The sequence below is a fragment of the Fukomys damarensis genome, unplaced genomic scaffold (assembly GCF_012274545.1).
Source record: "Fukomys damarensis isolate Sample0158 unplaced genomic scaffold, DMR_v1.0_HiC HiC_scaffold_15, whole genome shotgun sequence".
NCBI lineage: Eukaryota > Metazoa > Chordata > Mammalia > Rodentia > Bathyergidae > Fukomys > Fukomys damarensis.
In genome coordinates this window covers 23,138,028-23,157,398 of record NW_022900927.1, presented here as the reverse complement: position 1 = coordinate 23,157,398, position 19,371 = coordinate 23,138,028, and the positions used below count along the sequence as shown (strand labels likewise).

Genomic DNA, 19,371 nt, shown 5'->3' with positions numbered 1-19,371 from the left:
TTTGCCTGAAGCCCATTGTTGACCATTTACCCAGAAGAGTTGGGAAGACCGTGAATGTTTTCAGGATTAGGCTAATAGTAGTTTACTAGAGACTCTCTAAACAGGGACTGAAGCCAGGGCTTCCCACTGTGCTACATCCCCTGGCCTTTTTATTTGCAGGGTCTCGCTGAGTTGCCCAGGCTGGGCTCGAATTTGTGATCTTCCTCAGTTCCAAGGGCTGGGATTATAGACATGCATCGCCTCCTATTTTTAAAGATATTGGTGTTTTTTTCTAGAACATTCATAGTTTGCATAGGACATATTTTTAAATGTGTCTTGATAACCTAAATCAACATCCAAGGGTTTCACCTTCCCGGAGACACTTTCTAGAGAGGATTTGGCCTCTAGGACCCGAAAGCTGCGGTTGAACCTCCCCTTGTCCCGGCCGGTGGGCGGGGACGGCGACTCCAGCAGGCTGTGGGAACTACAATACCCAGAGACCCCGGCAGACGCCAGCCGCGGCTTCAACGCGCCTGCGTACTAGCGGGACCTCCGGCTGCGTGGTTCCCGCCAATTCTTGCGGTGTTACTGACTAGAGGTTCCGAGATAATGGAGTCCTTTGATCCTGCGGAGCTGCCCGAGCTGCTCAAGCTGTATTACCGAAGGCTCTTCCCCTACTCCCAGTACTATCGCTGGCTCAACTACGGCGGAGGTGATGGAGGCTGGGGGCGGGATGGATAGTGGGCCTGGAGCAAAGTGAGGACTTTCCAGGCAGGGCGTACCTAGACAGTGTCCGGTACCTCCTGGTCTCTGGGAACTGGCGGGTGCCTCAGTGCCCTGTTTTGTGTTTAGTGCTGGGGATGAAACCCAAGGTCTCGCACGTACTAAGGAAGCACTCTTCTATTGAGCTACATTCCCAACCGTTTCTATTGTTTTATTTTTGAGACAGTGGCCCAGGTTGTTCTCAAATTTAGGATCCTCGTGCCTCAGCCTCCCGAGTAGCTGGGATCACAGGCGTGTGCCACCGCGCCCAGCATTTCATCATGCCCACCACCTCACTGGTGTAAAAGGCTGAGCGTGAACCTAATGAACGTCGGTTAATTGGTTAACTTGGTCCTGGCAGAAACCTTCAAAGGCTTGATATGCATCAGGGTCAGAGAAGAAAAAGAGGTACTTTCATCCTCACAGCTGAATTTTTTAGTGCCTGCCAAAGAGAAAGGTGGCATTGCGCATTTATAATACTTACTCATCTTTCTTCTCATTATTACTTTTTCTTAGCAAATGTGGAATGGAAAACTTAAAATTTAGGACTAGGTTCTCTCTTTTCATATCTAGAACAGTGTTGAACACAGGGATTCATTTTTAAAAATCTCCCATTGGCTAGTGTTATAATGCCCTATGCTGAATGAAGTACAATATTCTAAAATGCATACTTATTTTGCAGTGGTAAAGAATTACTTTCAAAACCGCGAATTTTCATTCACATTGAAAGATGACATTTACATTCGCTACCAATCCTTCAACAATCAGAGTGATCTGGAAAAGGAAATACAGAAAATGAATCCATACAAGATTGATATAGGCGCAGTATATTCCCACAGAGTAAGAAGTCTTTTTGTGTATGTCTTTTGTTTTGTTTTATGAATCAAGCATTGGTGCCCCCAGAATTTATTGTAGTTGAAAATCCTCATTTTTAAACAAGTGTATTGTAATCATTTTTGTTCTTTGACACAATACTGGAAATCATTTGGAAGTAAATTGGTTACATTCTCGGTAGTTCAAAAAAAATTGAAGCTGAGCATGGTGACACACACCTACAATCTCAGCAATCAGGAAGCTGAGGCAGGAGAACCACCATGAGTTGGAGGCCAGCCTGCACCTGCCTTGCACTAGATCCTGGGTTTGAGCTCTAGTACCAGAAAAAATCCCTTTGGCTGTATTATAAAGTCCAGTCCAGCTGCTATTGCCTGTGCTACCACCGCCATCTCTCATCTGAATTAATGTGAGAAGCCAACAGTTTGTGCTGTAGACTGGAGTCCATTCTCAACACAGCAGCCAAAGGGATCCTTTTGAAGCAATTTAGATTCGTGATTCCTCTGCTCAAAACTATAATGTCCCCTGTCACTCATACTCAAAACTCTTTAGTTCTCCTCATTTGCTCTACTCATGTCACACTTTGCATTGCTTGGACTGTTTTACAGCCTAAAATCCATTTCCCCAGTTATCTACTTGATTCATTCCCTTCCTTCTTTCAAGTCTTTACTCAAGTAGCACTAGAACAACCTGCTGCTCCTCTGACCCCTGCCACTGGTATATCCTAAGTGCCTAATATAGTTCCTGGAAGAGAAAGTACACATAAATATTTGTTGAATGAATGAACAAACCAGTTTTGGATGGAGTTTTCATATTGTATATAACTTGTTCCTCCTATCAAGCCTCATTCTTTTTACAAAGAAGAAAAAAGGCCTGGAGAACTTAAATAGTTGGCCCAAAATCACAAAATTTCCAAATACAGGTAGGACTTGATTCCAATTTTTCTGACCCAACCCCAGACTTATCTACTATCCTCAAGGTAAGGAGAAAAGTAAGAAAAGTGCTTTGAAATTTATTCCTCTGTAGAGGTTAGATAAAACTAAAGAAAGACCAGCATACCACTCTACTTTCTTTTTCCTAATACTGAGAGAAGAAAAAAGTCTAAAGTCTCTTTGTGTGTATCATGTTGCTGTGGTTTGAACCCGGGGCATTCATACTGAGCTACACTCCCAGACTTTTTTTCTTTTGAGACAGGATCGCACTAAGTTGCCCAGGCTAGGCTCAAACTTGTAATTCTCCTGCCTTAGCTTCCCAGAGTGCAGGGATTACAGGCATGCACCACTACACGCAGCCATTTTTTTTCTTTTTAAGTGGTTCAAGACAGAGTCATCTATAGACTTGTCTTTTTGTGTTTTCTATGTGATTTTTGTCAGTTATATATGCACGTAGAGTTTATAAAAAGCAAATACTTCTGTTAGGCTAAAAATCAAATATTGTACCTCTTCATTTCCTGCTACCCAAAAGCAGTCAGTTTCTTTTATCTGTTTCTCATGGTACCTACTTCCTTTTCTCTAAGTAACAGGCTTATATTTCTTTCAATTTTCCATTGGAAGCAATGTCTACTGATGTTCTACTCTGGCACATGAGGATTTAGCCCTCCCCAAAAGTACAGTCTACATGCTCTTATGATAGTTTTTATCAGATTAAATATTAGAGTTATTAGGCATGGTGGCATAATAATGCTGTAATCCCAGTGCTGAAGAGGCTGAGGCAGGAGAATTGTCACAAGTTCAAGGACAGCCTGGGCTACATAGCAAGACCCTGTCTCAAAACAATAAGTAAAAAATAAATAAATAAAAAGTTACAGTCGGAGCCCGACATGGTGGTACACCCCTGTAATCACAGCACTCTGAGATGCTAAAGCAGGAAAATTGAAAGTTTAAGTCTAGCTTGGGCAGTTTAGTGCATTAGCAAGACCCTTTCTCAAAATAAAAAAGTCTGGTGGTGCTCACCTGTAATCCCAGCATTTTGGAGGATGAGGCAGGAGGCTCAGCAAGTCAAGGCCAGCCTGAACTACATAACAAGACCTGCCTCAAAAACGAGTAAATAAATAGGTCTGTAGTTCAGTGCAAAAGCTCTGGGTTTAATTTCTAGTACCACCACCCAAAAAAAAAAGCTTTTTTTGTGAGTTTGGAGGAAGCAAATGAAATAGCCACAGTCCGTCCATTTTCTTTACTTGGAAGATTATAGCCTCTTAATAATAAGATCTCAGGCTGGCATGGTGGTGCATGCCCATAATCCCAGCACTCAGGAGGCTGAGGCAGGAGGGTTGCTGCAAATTTGAGGCCATCCTGGGCTACATAGTGAGTTCAGGGCCAGCCTGGACTACATAATGAGACTTTTGTCTCAAGAGGGAAAATAACAACAGTAATAAGGTCTCACTCCTAAGTAATTGGGAAGATCTTTTTAAATCATTGAAAATTTTTAAATAAGTACATATTTGTTGTACCATATGTATAGTAATAAGGAAAGGTCTTTAAAACAACTTGCAATAGGACGTTGTATGGACTTTTCCTTATCAGAAACCTAAAAATAATTTTATTGTTTTTATCAATCAACACATATTTATAGTGGCCATATACTCATCATACTGTTTTGTTTTGGTTTTTGTTTGTTTGTTTGTTTCGGATTTTTTGAGACAGGGTCTCACTATGTAGTTGAGACTGACCTGGAACTCACTATGTAGCCCAGGCTGGTCTCAAACTCACAGCAATCCTCCTGCCTCAGCCTCCTGAGTGCTGGGATTACAGGCAAGCGCCACCATGCCCAGCTCATCGTACTGTTTTAAAAAGATAAAAATTAAAACTGTCATCAGTTCTGAATGTGTGGGCTCCAAAGTAATGAACTTTAACTGACATACGCTTGTCATTATATAGTTTTTGTTTTTCTTTGGTCCCTTTTAACATGTGAGTAGAAAATAAGCGATTTTAGAGCCGGGGATTTAGCTCAGTGTCACTGTACCTGCCTTGCAAGCTCAAAGTCCTGAGTTAGATCCCCAGTACCAAAAAAGAAAATCAGAAATCTTAACAATATACCAGCTTCTTTAAAAACTAATCGATATTTTATATTTATAGCCCAGTCAACACAATGCAGTGAAGCTGGGAGCCTTCCAGGCTCAGGAGAAAGAACTGGTGTTTGACATTGACATGACAGACTATGATGATGTGAGAAGATGCTGTGGGTAAGGACCGTGTGCCTTGCTGTTGGGGTGGAAGGTATCGGTGACAGTGAGTAATGGTGCCTCTGTTCCAGCTCTGCAGACATATGCTCCAAGTGCTGGACTCTCATGACAATGGCCATACGCATCATTGACCGAGCACTGAAGGGCAAGTATTGGTAGTATCTAAGTGGGGTCAAATGTAAGAATCTCTTCTCTGAACATTAGTCTCTGTGTTTTAAAGTCAGAGCTCACATATTTCTAATATGTCTCCTCGAAACATTTGAGAGGAAAATAAATTAAATAAAACAAAGTTGTAGTAAATGACATATGTCTGTAATTCCGAGACTCTGGGAGTTGAGGCAGGAAAATCACAAGTTGTGAAAGTCTAGGTAGGCAAATTAGCAACTTCATGAGAATTTACAAAAGGGCTAGAAATGTAACTCAGTCCAAAGTCCCTGGGTTCAATCCCTATTACCTCCAAAGAACAAATAAAATTGTAGTGGAAACTTTAATATAGCTGTTGAACAAACCGTTGTATTTTCTCCCAATTCAGTCCTCTATTGAGCAACTCTGTTAAGTACTGTTCTAAATGAGGGAAGTGTAAAAGATAACAATTCTTACTGCAAGTAGGTTACACAGTCTACATTTATGAAGTAATACACATAGGGACCTATGGGGTTGTAGAACACCAAGATGCATATAGGAATGGGCACAGCCAGGTGTGGTGGTGGACAGCTGTAATTCCAGCACTGTAGGAGGCTGAGGCAAGAGGATCACAAATTCAAACCCAACCTTGGCAACTAAGCAAGACCGTGTTGCAAAAGTTCAAGGGGCAGGAGAGCACTAGGCATGAGTTTAGTCCAAAAGTCCTAGTTTTAATCCCTAGTGCCAAAAAAAAAAAAAAAGAATGGGAACAGAATAATTGAGTTATAAAAAGCTTTGTAGAAGAGGTGGTGATAGTGATAATGGTAGCTAACTCTTACATAGAGAGTTTATTATGTGCCAGGCACTGTTCTAAATACTTTAAAAATATTAACTCTCTAGTATTCCTAGATTATTTTCAAGGATAAATCACCAGTGGTCAGGGACAAATGAAAGTGCTGAGCATAAAGAAATGTTTGGCCAGAAGATAAGAATGGGATAAAGACATTAAAGCAAAAATATGAGAGGCACAATAAATAGGTAATTTAGTATGGTTTACGTGAAAGCATGTGTGAACAGATAAAAAATGAAGCTAAGGAAGTAAGCAAGAACTAAGAGCTTACACATTTTCTTAAAACCTATTTATTTCTCCCCTCCGCAGAGGACTTTGGATTTAAGCATCGTCTGTGGGTTTTTTCTGGAAGGAGAGGTGTTCATTGTTGGGTCTGTGATGAATCAGTTAGGAAATTGTCCTCAACAGTACGTTCTGGTATAGTTGAGTATTTGAGTCTTGTAAAGGTAAGGACTTCTTATTTACATTGCTTTATTTCCTAGCTGATAGCAACCCTGGCTTGCTTAATAACAAAAATTTAAGCTGTTGGGGCCTGGGATTTAGCTCAGTTGTTCTACTGCCTGCCTCACAAGCACAAAGACCCAGCTTCGATCCCCGGTACAAAAAAAAAAAAATTTTTTTTTTAAGCTGTCTTGCTGGAGTCGATGATACGCACCTGTAATCCCAGATGCTTGGGAAGCTAAGGGGGGAGAATCACAAATTTGAGATGATCCTGGGCAACACAGCAAGATCTGTCTGTCTCAAAATAAAACAAAAGCCAGGCATGGTGGCCCATGCCTGAATTCCAGCTACTTGGGAGTCTGAAGCAGAAAGAGCACAAACTCCAGGCCAGCCTGGGCAATTTTGTAATATTCTGTCTCAAGATAAAATTAAAAAGAAGTATGAATGTAGCTTAGTGATACAGTGCCCCTGAGTTTGATCCCTAGGACTACAAAAAAAATTTTTTTTAAGCTATTTTTATAGCATTCGCATTCTAGAGTAGATGATCTTACCAATAATCATATAAAGTCATAGTAGCAACCAGGGCATGGTAGGACCTGATTGTAGTCCCAACATTCAGAACACTGAAGAAGGAAAATCACTTGACCCATTGAATTTGAGAATGACCTGAGCAACTTAGCAAGACCTCATCTACAAAAGTAATGGAGCAATTTTTTAAAATAAAGCCATAGTAGCTACATTAAGAGATTTCACATTTGCTGTATCTTCCTTTGATAAAAGAAAAATTAATATATGAAGTTGTATACTTTTAAATGTAATAGTAAAATACAGTAAAGAAATTTTTTAATTATTCTGTATGTAATATACATAAATTCTTTTTTGATGTTCTATATTGCAGGGTGGCCAGGATGTTAAAAAGAAAGTTCATCTAAGTGAAAAAATTCACCCTTTTGTCAGGTCTGTTTGGAAAAGACTCCAATTAAGTTGTATCTGATTTGCTTGCATGTGCTTTTAGAATTGTCTTGCTATCTGTCAGCTATTGGGTGGGATTGTGAAAGTGGGAAGGGGGATAATACAGTACAGCAAATCTTTCTCGGGAGGAAGAAACCTGACCTGTCATCATTTGCATGCCTATGTATATATAATTTGTATTCTCCTACCTATACTTTTCTGGGGTTTTGTTTGTTTATTTGTTTGTTTTGGTACCAGGGATTGAACTCAGGTCCTTGTGTTTACGAGGCAGGCGGCAGCACCACTGAGCTAAAATCCCTGACCCCTCTACCTATTCCTTTCTGTTTGGCTTTATCTACAGCCATTTCAACCTTTTCTTGGTCAGATATCCCCTTGGCCCAAATTCTTGCTTCCTGCTTTGTCAACCCTAACATTCACATTAGATAATTTGCTGTAGCTTAATCCTCCTTAGCCTGCTACCACCAGGGTAATAGGTATTAGGTGGTATCATATAGTGCCTTTTGATTAATTTTTTATCTTCATCTTGATTGAATTTTCATCTTCCTGGGCCAGGGGTTAGCTCAGTGGTTCCGCCCCCTGCCTTGAAAGTGTTAAGGACCTGAGTTCAATCCCTGGTACCAAAAAAAATTTTTTTTTCATCTTCCTTCTTTGGATCTGTCTGGCCTCTCATGACCTGAGATTTCTGTTAAAAAGATTTATGTTATTGTCTCTTGTAGAGGAAACTAAGTGTGACTTTGGGTCTAAAAAAAAAATTGTCTTGCTATCAATTTTCGCATCTGGTTAGCATTTTATAATAATAACAGCTACAGTTAGTTGAATGTATATTTATGCTGCAATATTCCTTATAGCTTCTACAGTTATTCAACATACCCCATTTACAAATGAGGAAAGTGAGTTTTAGAAAGATTATATCATTTGTTTGGCATCACACAGTTGTTACATTTAGCATTCATGGGCCTAACTCCGAAGCCCATGCTTTTTCTATTGAATTCAGTACTTCTGTAGGATAGTGGAAAAGGCATTCCATCAGAAGAGCCCCTATCCTGCTGCACAGTATAAACTTGATAAATTGTCAAGCCTCTGCTTCCTTATCTATATGATGGACAGAACATGTGCTGTACCTGTCTCACAGAGTTGTAGCAGAGATTAAATGGCACAGTAGATGTGAAGTATGTTTGCAAAGTCCAAACACTGCACACTTCAGATGTTAAAGCAAGCAATTCACAGAAGACTTTAGATTGTCCCGCCTTCTAATACTGATATGTTACACTGGGTTATTTTCTACACTGTTGCACTTTTATGATGCTGCTAAACTTCTTGTTTGTAGAGTTTAAGAAGTAAGCATTTCTGGGGGAAAAAATTTTTAACAGTGGGCTGGGGATTTGGCTCAGTAGTCCCACCACCTGCCTCGCAAGCACAAGGGCCTGAGTTCAATCACTGGTATCAAAAAAAAATTAAAACAGTAAATATTTCTAGAATACCAATCCTGTGCCAGCTAGTATGCTAGGTTCTTTCCCCTTGAAGTGTCTTATTTCAACTCTTAGCCTAGCAAAGGGGTGTTATTCCCATCTTACCTAGTTAAGTTCTAGAAATTCAGAAAAAATAAGCAGTAACCTCCCACCCAATGGCAATAATAACTAAAGTTCTATATGTTGTCTGTAGTATTGGGACTTTGTTATTGTTATTCTTACAGAAGATCTATAAACATAATTAAAAAATACTTTGAAGAATATGCCTTGGTTGATCAAGATATTCTTGAAAATAAAGAAAGCTGGGATAAGATTTTAGCCCTTCTTCCTGAGAATATCCTTTTCTGAAACCATTCCTATCTGAGCAAGTTATATTGATATGTAATATCAAATGTGCTTACATGTAAATTTAATCTTTTTTTTTTCTTTTTTTTTTTTTAGAGAGAGAGAGTTTTGGAGCTGGGTGTGGTGGTGCATGCCTGTAATCCCAGCACTCCGGAGGCTGAGGCAGGAGTATCACTGTGAGTTCAAAACCAGCCTGGGCTGCATAGTGAGTTCTAGGTCTCAACTACATAGTGAGACCCTGTCTCAAAAAACCAAAGGGGGAAAACAAGAAAGAAACTAGATAGGATCTTGGCAGTGTAGTTCAGGCTGACCTGAACTCATTGGGTAACCCAAGCTGACCTGGAACTCACAGTGATCCTCCTGCCTCAGCCTCCTGAGTCCTGGAACAGCAAGCAAGTGCCACCACACCCGGCTACAAAATACCTTTTGTATTTCTCCACTTTTGCATCTCTAATCTAGAATGCCATAAGAAATGAAGCTGGGCATGCTGACACATGTCCATAATCCCAGCATTCAGGAGGCTGAGGCAGGAGGATTGCTCTGAGATTGAGGCCAGACGGGGCTACATAGTGAGTTCAAGGTCAACCTGAACTGCATAGCAGACCCTGTCTCAAAAAACAAAACAACAAAATATATACATATACATGCAAGCTTTGTATATCCTTGTGGTGATACTAAAAACTAAGTTGTTTGTTGATGTGCTCTAAATGAATGTGTTCCTTAATGTCGCATCACCAATTCACGAAGAACTCCAAACATGCTTCCAGAGGTCTCAGAGCTCACTTCAGCGTTGGGAGCATCTGAGAAGAATAACCAGCACAAGTCAGGTATATTCCTTGATATCTGTGATTACAATGTACTTTTTAATTGAGTTCTAATTGTTTTGTTTGATCGGTTAAAGATGATTGAAGGTCACTTTTTAACTTTCTTTAAAGACATGCTTGGAATATTTCCTTTTCACATACTCGCTGCTCCTCCAGAATAGCTTTCTCGCTCTCTCTCTCTTGCTCTCTCTCTCTCTCCCCCGCTCTCTCCCCCTCTCTTTCTTCTCCTTTCCCCACCTTCAAATAAATCATCTGCTTGTATTTAATACAATGAATAAAAACAAAGAACTACTGAGAAGTTCCTACTAATCCTCACACTGGACTTGCATCTGCTTCTAGAATATCAAAAATGACAAGTGTGGACCCTGGCTGGAGTGGGAGATTATGCTGCAATACTGTTTTCCACGGCTGGATATTAATGTTAGCAAAGGAATCAATCATTTACTGAAGAGCCCTTTTAGTGTTCATCCTAAAACAGGTACAATATGTAAAGGGAGTAGGAAAATTAAGTTATTTTTTGTTTTAGCAAGCACATCATTAAGGTGCGAATACATCTCTAGCAATAAAGACTGAAGACTGCTCTTCTAGGTAGTACCTAAATTATTTTTTTTATTGTCAGTTAAAGTTTCTGCTATTATGCTGGGCTTGGTGGGGCACGCCTATAATCCTAGCACTCAGGAGGCTGAGGCAGGAGGATCTGTGAGTTGAGCCCGGCCTGGGATACATAGTGAGTTCCAGGTCAGTCTCAACTACATAGTGAGACCCTGTCTCAAATAAAAAATAAATAAATAAATAAATGAATGAATGAATGAATGAATGAATAAATAAATAAATCTGCTATGTTAATGTTCTTTCAGTTAGGTTTGAGAGGTTCGTTGTTTAAATTAGAATTGGTAACAATTTAAACCCAGAGTGGTGGTGCATGCCTATAATCCCGGCATTTATGAAGCTGAGGCAGGAGGATTGCCATGAGTTTGAGACCAGCCTGGACCACATAGTGTGACCCAGGCTCAAAAAACAAAACAAAGGGGCTGGGGATTTAGCTCAGTGGTGCCTGTCTTGCCTTGTAAGTACAAGGTCCTGCCTTCAATCCCCAGTACCAAAAAATACAAAAAAAAAAAAAAAAGAATTGGACTTAGAAAAGAAGGACCTAGAAATCACAGTACAAAAGCTCCTGTTGCTCAGATGAGAAAATAATATCCCAAGAGGTTAAAATGAGTTGTTCAAAGTCATGAAACAAATTGTGTCAGTGCTGGGAACAGTTCAGTTCTCCCTACCCTCCCCGACCTACAGCTCCTCCCCAGCACTGGGGATTAAACCAGGGCATTTGCATTTAGCTACATCCCCAGCCATTTTTTTATTTTTGTTTGTTTGTTTGATATGTAGTTGAGACTGACCTGGAACTCACTATGTAGCCCAGGCTGGTCTCGAACTCACAGCGATCCTCCTGCCTCAGCCTCCAGAGTGCTGGGATTACAGGCATGAGCCACCACACTCAGCTTGAATTCTTTATATATTCTAAATTAAATGAGTCCTCTGAGGAATCACTGGCAAAAAAGTTTTTCCCATTCAGTAATTTGTTTTCGCTCTTGGGGTTTTTTTTTGTTGTTGTTTTTTTCTTTAATGTCCAGCATGTGATTTAATTTATATTTTTGAAAATATTATCTCAGTTCTCCCAGCCATGTTGTGAGGCAGGTGGAGAAATCATTTGTTTGTATGTATATAATTTGGTTGGTTGTTTTTTGAGACAGGGTCTCACTATGTAGTTCAGGCTGGGCTTGAACTCACTATGTAGCCCAGGCTGGCATCAAACTCGAAGTGATCCTCCTGCCTCTGCCTCCTGAGTGTCAGGATTACAGGCGTGCACCACCATACCCCCCCTTTAATGTGGTAGTGGAGATTGTTGTAATGTTGTAGTGAGATGGTCTCACTAAATTGTCCGGGCTGGCCTCCAACTTTTAAGTTTTACTTTTTGTTTATTTGTTTTGTGTTTTTTGAGACAGGGTCTTGTTATGTAGTTTAGGCTGGCCTTAAACTCACAGTGATCGTCCTAGTCTTCCAAATGCTATAATTACAGGCACGTGCCACCATGCCTGGCTGAACTTATGACCCTCCTATCTCAGCCTCCTAAGTAGCTGGGATTACAAGCAAGCACCACTATGCCTGGCTGTGCCACATTTCTTTAAATGGCTTTTCTTGGTGCTAGCCTAAAGGAAATATTGTCCTATGAAAGGCTGTTGTTTTCTTTCTCCTTGTATGCCTCATTCCATCTTTCCCTGTGTGTTCCTACCTTTTCCTCCTGTTTGAGCTTTTGTGAGCGCCACTTGCAGGACCTGTATCTCTGTATCTATTCTCCTGTGACTGAGGGTGGGTCTTGGCCCTTTCTGTAACTAAATCTATCTTGGTCTCTTTCTGATGGATAGTCTTCTTTTTTTTTTGTACTGGGGATTGAACTCTGGTCCTTGTTGCTTACAAGGCAGGCCACTGAACTGCTGAGCTAAATCCCCGGCCCTCCTGGATATTCTTCTTGTGCTGTGTCTTTCCATTTCTCTTCCTATCACTTAAATTTCTCTTTTGTCGTCTTTCCTGCTCTGCCTCTGTTTCAACTGTGTCCTGTGCAGAAATGAAATATCCTGAGCAAAATAACTCATTTCAGAATAGGGCTTCATTTTCTGTTAGGATTTCTAAAGTAGATGAATGGATGGACATCTCCAACTTCTCTTTCAATTCTGGTAACCAGTATGAAGATATCTGTATGTGAATCTCGATTGTTTTTCTTGTAGAAGCATTTTCTTGGTGCATATTGCCAATTCCTAAGGGAAGGCATCAAGGGACTTGTAACTACTTGTCACTCTCTGGAAAAACTGGAGCTAGAGGTGACCAGGACATCTGGCTCTTGTCTGCCCTGGCCTCACCTGACCCATTGGCCCGGGGCAGGGGGGCGGGGTGCTCCTCAGTGACTGAACAGAAGCTGGGAGCACCTTGTTCCTTCCTGTCCCTTCCAGCCACAGCCCGGCAGGGAACTGAGGGCGTACTCCAAACCAGAACCATCTCTCAAGCCAGAGCAGGGAGCTGCTCATAACATCCACCGCCACTGCGGATGGCCTGGGGAGCCCAGGTTGTTTTTTTTGTTTTGTTTTGTTTTGTTTTGAGACGGGACTGTGTAGTTCAGACTGGCCTTGAACTCAATATGTAGTCCAGGCCTCAAATTTATGGTGATCCTTCTGCCTCAGCCTGTCAAGTTTTGGGATTACAGGAAAATGCTACCATGCCCAGCAACTCTCAATTGTTTTTTTCACTGCACAGAAGCATTTTAATTTAATGTGATCCCATTTGATGATTCTCAACTGTTTTCTGTGCAGCTGGAGTTCTGTTCAGAAAGTCCTTGCCTATGCCTGTGACTTACAGAGACTCACCTATCTATCTAGTCTTACATGAGGTTCAGAGTTTCTGGGGGCTAGGGGTTTAGATCAGTGGAGCTGTGCCTTCCTCCCAATCACAAGGTCCTGAGTTCAGTCCCTAGTACCAAGAAGAAGAAAAAAAGTTAACTGAGAAGCTAATGGGCTGGGGATTTAGCTCAGGGTGCCACTGCCTGCCTCGCAAGTGGAAGGTCCTGAATTTGATCCCTAGTACAAAAAAAGTTTCTGGTTTAACATTTAGTTCCTTGATATTTTTTTTTAATCAATTTTGCTTTTAGTTTAGTACTTGCTGAGAGATATAGGTCTAGATTCAATTTTATGCATGTGGGTAGCCAGTTTTCCTAACGCCGCTTTTAAGGAGGCTATCTTTCTTCCAGTGTAAATGTTTGGCTCCTTTGTCAAAGACAATGTGGCTGAATGTGTGTGGGGTAGTTTCTACATCCTCTGTTCTTTTCCATTAATCCTTGTGTTTGTTTTTATGCCAATACCGTGCTGCTTTTTTGTTTTGTTTTGTTTTTTGGTACGGGGATCAAATTCAGGTCCTTGCACTTGTGAGGCAATTGGCAGAACCACTGAGCTAAATCCCTGCCCCCCATGCTGCTTTTATCACAGTAACTGTAGTATAACTTCAGGTCTGGGATTGTGATCGCTCTCACTTTGCTCTTTTTACCCAGGATAGCTTTTGTTAGTGACTTCAGTTCTTCAGAGTTACTTTTTGTTTTATTTGTTTGTTTGCGGTACTGGGGATTGAACTTAGTACCTTGCACTTGTGAGGCAGGCACGGTGCCGTTGAGCTAAATCCCTGGCCCTATAACTTCAGTTCTTAAAACTCAAAATTTTGTGCGTTTCCAACTATGCCGTTTCCCTAAGTTTTTGTTTTCGGAAGTCTCAGGCTTTACTCTTATGTTTGTCTTAGATATAATTTGAAGACTGAAACTGACCTCAAAATTTATATAAAAGTGGCTACATTGGCATAAAACTGCTTCATCCAACCAAGGGACATAATAGAGAAATGTATGATCATCCTCTTTAGTGTCAGCAATCCAACTCTACCATTTGCTGTAAAACCCTAAATTAATCTCTGTCTCAATTTTTTAATCTTTAAAGTGGAGACAAGTTGGGCATGGTGTCCCACGCCTGTAATCCCAGCACTCCGGAGGCTGAGGCAGGAGAATCACTGTGAGTTCGAGTCCAGCCTGGGCTACATAGTGAGTTCCAGGTCAGTCTCAACTACACAGTGAGACCCTGTCTCCAAAAAACAATAAATAAATAAAGTGGAGATAAAGTATCTTATCTCAATGGGTGATTATGATAACAGTCTAAAATGAAGTCTTGCCAGGTATGTTGACTCATACCTGTAATCCCAGTACTCTGCAGACTATAAAGCAGGAGGATCCCCACCACAAGTTCAAGGCCATTCTGGCCTACTTAATAAGTTCCAGACCAGCATAGACTATACATCGTAAAAGCAGGGGGCATGGTAGCACACACTTGTAATCCCAGCACTGGGGTGAACCAGGCAGGAAGATCACCATGAGTTCTAGGCCAGCTTAGACTATATAGTGAGTTCAAGGCCAGGCTCTACTACATAGAGAGACCCTGTCTCAAAAAAACAGAAGAAAAAGAAAACCAAAACAGTAAAATGTAAAGTCCTTAAAAGAGTGTGGCACACATTGAATTCTTCCAAACTGCCTCGTTTCCTTTAATAATCTGTAATGACTGCAGTTCATACTTGCAGGGGAGTGGGGTCAAACATTTACTGGAACATTTTAGATATACATAGTAATAACATTCATCATAGGGAGTTTGTACCAGTACATGATATATACATGATATATCCTGCTTCTTTTTCCCCCATTCCCTCCCCACCCTATATACAAAAGCTTTGTTTTCATTCTTTCCTTCGATTTTTTTTCTTGTCCCTTCTTCCTTTTCCCCTCCCCCTCCCTTGTTCCCCTTCTCATTTGAACAATCACCCTATATACAAAAGCTTTGTTTTCATTCTTTCCTTCGATTTTTTTTTCTTGTCCCTTCTTCCTTTTCCCCTCCCCCTCCCTTGTTCCCCTTCTCATTTGAACATTTTCTCATTTCCCAATGTCTGTTGTAGATTTTAGTCCTTATTTCCACTTTTGGTTTTTCACACCAGAAAATGTGGTTTGGTTTGGTTTGGTTTGGTTTGGTTTGGTTTGGTTTTTGGAGGCAGGGTCTGCCTTTGTAGTTCAGGTTGGCCCTGAACTCACTGCTTACCGCAGGGTGGCCTCAAACTCATGGCGATCCTCCCACCTCAGCCTCCCAAGTGCTGGGATTACAGGCATGAACCGCCATGCCCAGCAGTACTGTGTATACATTTTTTTTGTATATACATTTTATTGTATCCTTTTCCATATCAAGTAGCTGCAGTTTGTTTGTTTTCTCTGTACTGGGAATTGAACTCAGGACCTTGTGCTTGCCAGTCAGTACAGTACCTCTGAACTACATTCCAGACCCTGCAGTCTTTTTTGTTTGTTTGTTGTTCTTTTGGTTGGGGGATCAAACTCAGGACATCGCACTTTTGAGGTAGGCAGCAGCACCACTGAGCTAAATCTCCAGCTCCCTTGCAGTCTTTTTATTCTATCTTCAAACAACTCCCAGTTCCCTTATTACTTGTTATTCTCTTGGGGTTCTTTAGCTTCATTACATCTGTTTTGTTTTGTTTTTTTACTACTGGGGATAGAACCCAGGGCTTTTCAAGTCCTAAGCAAGGGCTCTACCACTGAGCCACACACAACCCCAGCCCCTTTTTATTTTGCTGCTTCTTCTTTTGAGACAGGATCTCACTAAGTTGCCCAAACTGGCCCCTGTGCCTTAGCCTTGTGAATAGCTGCAATAACAGACATGCACTACTGTGCCCAGTTTATTATATCTTTTTGGGGTGTTTTTTTGTTTTGTTTTGTTTTGTTTTGTTTTTGAGACAGGGTCTCCCTATGTAATTGAAACTGACCTGGAACTCACTATGTAGCCTAGGCTGATCTGGAACTCATAGTGATCCTCCTGCCTCAGCCTCCCGAGTGCTGGGATTACAGGCATGGTGGCTTTTGTGTGTTTTTGAGATAGTCTTATTATGTAGTTCAGGCTGGCCTTGAGCTCATTATGTAACCCAGGTTGTCCTCAAACTTGAGGCAATCCTCTTGCCTCAGCTTCCCAAATGCTGAGATTATAGGTGTGTATTACCATCCCAGCTTTATTATATCATTTTTGAGATGTAAATTTTAATATGTTGCCCCAAGTTTGGATATTAAACAAGAATAATATGTTATCAAAGGTTGTGCTTCACTAAACAGGGGTACTTTCTGAGACACACATCCTTGATTTATTTCATCATTATACAAGCTTCACAGCATATATGGTGCTTACACAGATTTAAGACAGTTATGTCACAAAACAATATAATACAGATGGCCCATTTTTTGTTTTGGGATTTTGGGGAATTTTTGGGTGGTTGGTACTGGGGATTGAACTCAGTACCTTGCATTTATGAGACAGCCATGGTGCCACTGAGCTAAATCCCTGGCCCTGAATGGCCCATTGTTAACCAACATGTCATTATGGCACATGACCGTATTTTATTTCCAAAATGTTTTCAAAAGATTTTCAGGGCTGGGGATTTAGCTCAGTGCTTCTGCCACCTGCCTCACAAGCACAAGGTCTCAGTTAGATCCCTGGTACAAAAAATATTAAATAAATAAGATGTTCAACATAACCAGACATGGTGCTGCCCCCCTGTAATCCCAGCACTTGGATGCTGAGGCAAGAGAATTACCATAAATTCAAGGCCAAGCTGGGATCCAGAGTGAGTTCAAGACCAGCCTGAACTATATAGGGAGACCTTCTTTCAAGAAAAAAAAAAAAGTCCAACATGGGGGGAAAAGAAAGATATCCAACATGTAGGTGTCTGTTTTGAACTCAGCAAATAAACCAAGCAATGTAATAAATTATATCCGTCTATTTTATTACATTTTATAGACTCACTAAATTTGAGATTTTCTGAACTTAAATATGGAATTTTATTTTGTTTTTTTGAGGCAAGGTCTTGCTATATAGTTCAGGCTGGCCTTGAATTCACTCAGTAGCCCAGACTAGCCTTGAGCTCTTGGCTGTCCTCCTGTATCAACCTCCCAAACACAGGCATTATAAGCATATGCTACCACACACAGCTTGGAATTTTAAAATGTGTCTTATTTCTAAATGTGGAAATAAAAATAAAAATAACTGGGAAATAGCTCAACATTCTTCACATAAGTTTTTTGTTTAAGATAAGAGGTACAACCAATGTGAAAGTAATTTATATTTAATATTCTTAGTAACAGATAAATTAACCCTCTATAAAATTTTAACGAAAAATAACTCATAGAAGATAACCTATGATGATTAGTGTTCCATAATCAGTTTATAACTTCTGATTCTTACAGGTCGCATTTCTGTGCCTATTGATTTACAGAAAGTAGATCAATTTGACCCCTTTACTGTTCCAACAATAAGGTATGCTCCAGATCATTGATCACTCTTTGTGAATGTGAATTTGAAATAGATTATATTGGATCCCTTCTTAGAAAGGTAGCTACACAGGAATGGTTATTTGGTTATGTGGATATTTGATTCTAAGATTATGATGCCATAATAAGTAATATGTGTTTAAAACTCAGCTATTTTACGAAAGATTTTAAGATCAAATAAGTCTGGGAGGGCTGAGGGTATAACATAGTGGTAAGGACCCAGGATTCAGTGCCCAGCACCAAAAATAGTCTGGGAAATGGCAACTTGAGTATATTAAAAATCTTTTTTGTTTTGTTTTGCTTTTTTTGTTTGTTTTTTGAGACAAGGTTTTACTTTGTAGTTGAAACTGCCCTGGAACTCACTGTGTAACCCAGGCTGGTCTTGAACTCACTCCTACCTCAGCCTCCCAAGTGCTGGGATTATAGGTGTGTGCCACCATGCCTGGCTCTATTAAAAAATCTATTTAGGGAGACGGGGATTTGGCTCAGTGGTTCCACCGCCTGCCTTGCAAGTGCAAGGGCCCAAGTTTGATCACTGGTACCAAAAAAAAAAAATCTACTTAGGGCTGAGGATATCTGTCCATCATAGAGTACTTGCCTAGAATATGTAAAGCCCTGGGTTCAATTCTACCACTGCAAAACAAATTTTTTTCTTTACTATAAGATTTCACAATGAGGCAGGGATGTAGCTCAGTGGTGCCACACCTGCCTGGTGAGCACAAGGGCCTGAGGGGGAAAGAAAGATTTCATAAGCTTTAATAACATGCATGAAAAACTACAATAAGACTTTCAAAGACCAAAAAATAGACATTTTTTTTTTTTGTAGCCTGGGGATTGAACCCAGGGCCTTAGCATGCTAGGCAAATGGTTTCTTGTTATCACTGAGCTACATGCTGAGCTGGGCCACATAATTTTTTCACAGAAAGTCTACGGAATTCATGTGCTAGCATTTACTTGGTAGTGCTGACCAGAAACCAACTTGAAAATTCTCTCACTCTGCTACTTGTAGCTCCATTTGCCATGAATTGGATGTCATTTCCACTAATGAAAACGAAATAGCGGAGAATGAAGCTGAATCTGATATCAAACACAGAACCAAAGGTAGGTTAATATACTGAGTCTTCACTTGTTTGTTTGTTTGCTTGCTTGCTTGCTTTTTGAGACAAAGTCTCCCTGTGTAGTTCAGGATGGCTTGGAACCCACAGCGATCCTCCTGCCTCATCCTTGCCAGTGCTAGGATTAGAAGCATGCACTACCCTACCCAGCCTGAAGCGTCACTTTTTTTTTTTTAATCAGGGATTTAATTTGGGTCCTTGTACTTGTGAGGCAGGCAGCGGAGCCACTGAGCTAAATCCTGGCCCTGTTGCCCATGCTTATGTCATGTCCAAGAAAGCAAAGCCAGGGTCACAACAATCGTGAAGGCTTTCCTCTGTTTTCATGAAGAGTTTTGTAGTGTGAGCTCTCATGTTAAAACCTCCTTCTGCTCTTCCTCCTCCTCCTCCTCTTAATACTATGACAGTTTTCTTTATGTTGCTGGACTGAGGCTGAGTGTCTTTCTTTGGGCTGGCAGGAATATTAAAGTTCATCTTGTCCCCAGTCCTCCAGCTCCTGTCCCCTCTGCATGGATGTTTTCTGTTCCCTTT

At 40.7% G+C, this 19,371-nt stretch overlaps 1 protein-coding gene across 3 annotated transcripts in view; it reads left to right on the top strand.

Annotated features, from left to right (window-relative positions):
- The first annotated feature begins 503 nt into the window (after positions 1-503).
- Positions 504-19,371, top strand: part of Prim1 (DNA primase subunit 1) — a 28,622-nt gene continuing 9,754 nt past the window's right edge. Inside the window, exons 1-11 of one of the 3 annotated variants that reach the window (XM_033763711.1) lie at positions 504-691; positions 1,424-1,581; positions 4,647-4,753; positions 4,825-4,898; positions 6,036-6,172; positions 7,066-7,124; positions 8,836-8,942; positions 9,689-9,780; positions 10,117-10,255; positions 17,645-17,714; positions 18,738-18,829. In XM_033763711.1, coding sequence (XP_033619602.1) covers positions 589-691; positions 1,424-1,581; positions 4,647-4,753; positions 4,825-4,898; positions 6,036-6,172; positions 7,066-7,124; positions 8,836-8,942; positions 9,689-9,780; positions 10,117-10,255; positions 17,645-17,714; positions 18,738-18,829 — 1,138 coding nt within the window. In that variant the 5' untranslated portion in view covers positions 504-588. The other 2 variants (XM_010644647.3, XM_010644648.3) reach the window with 2 other exon arrangements.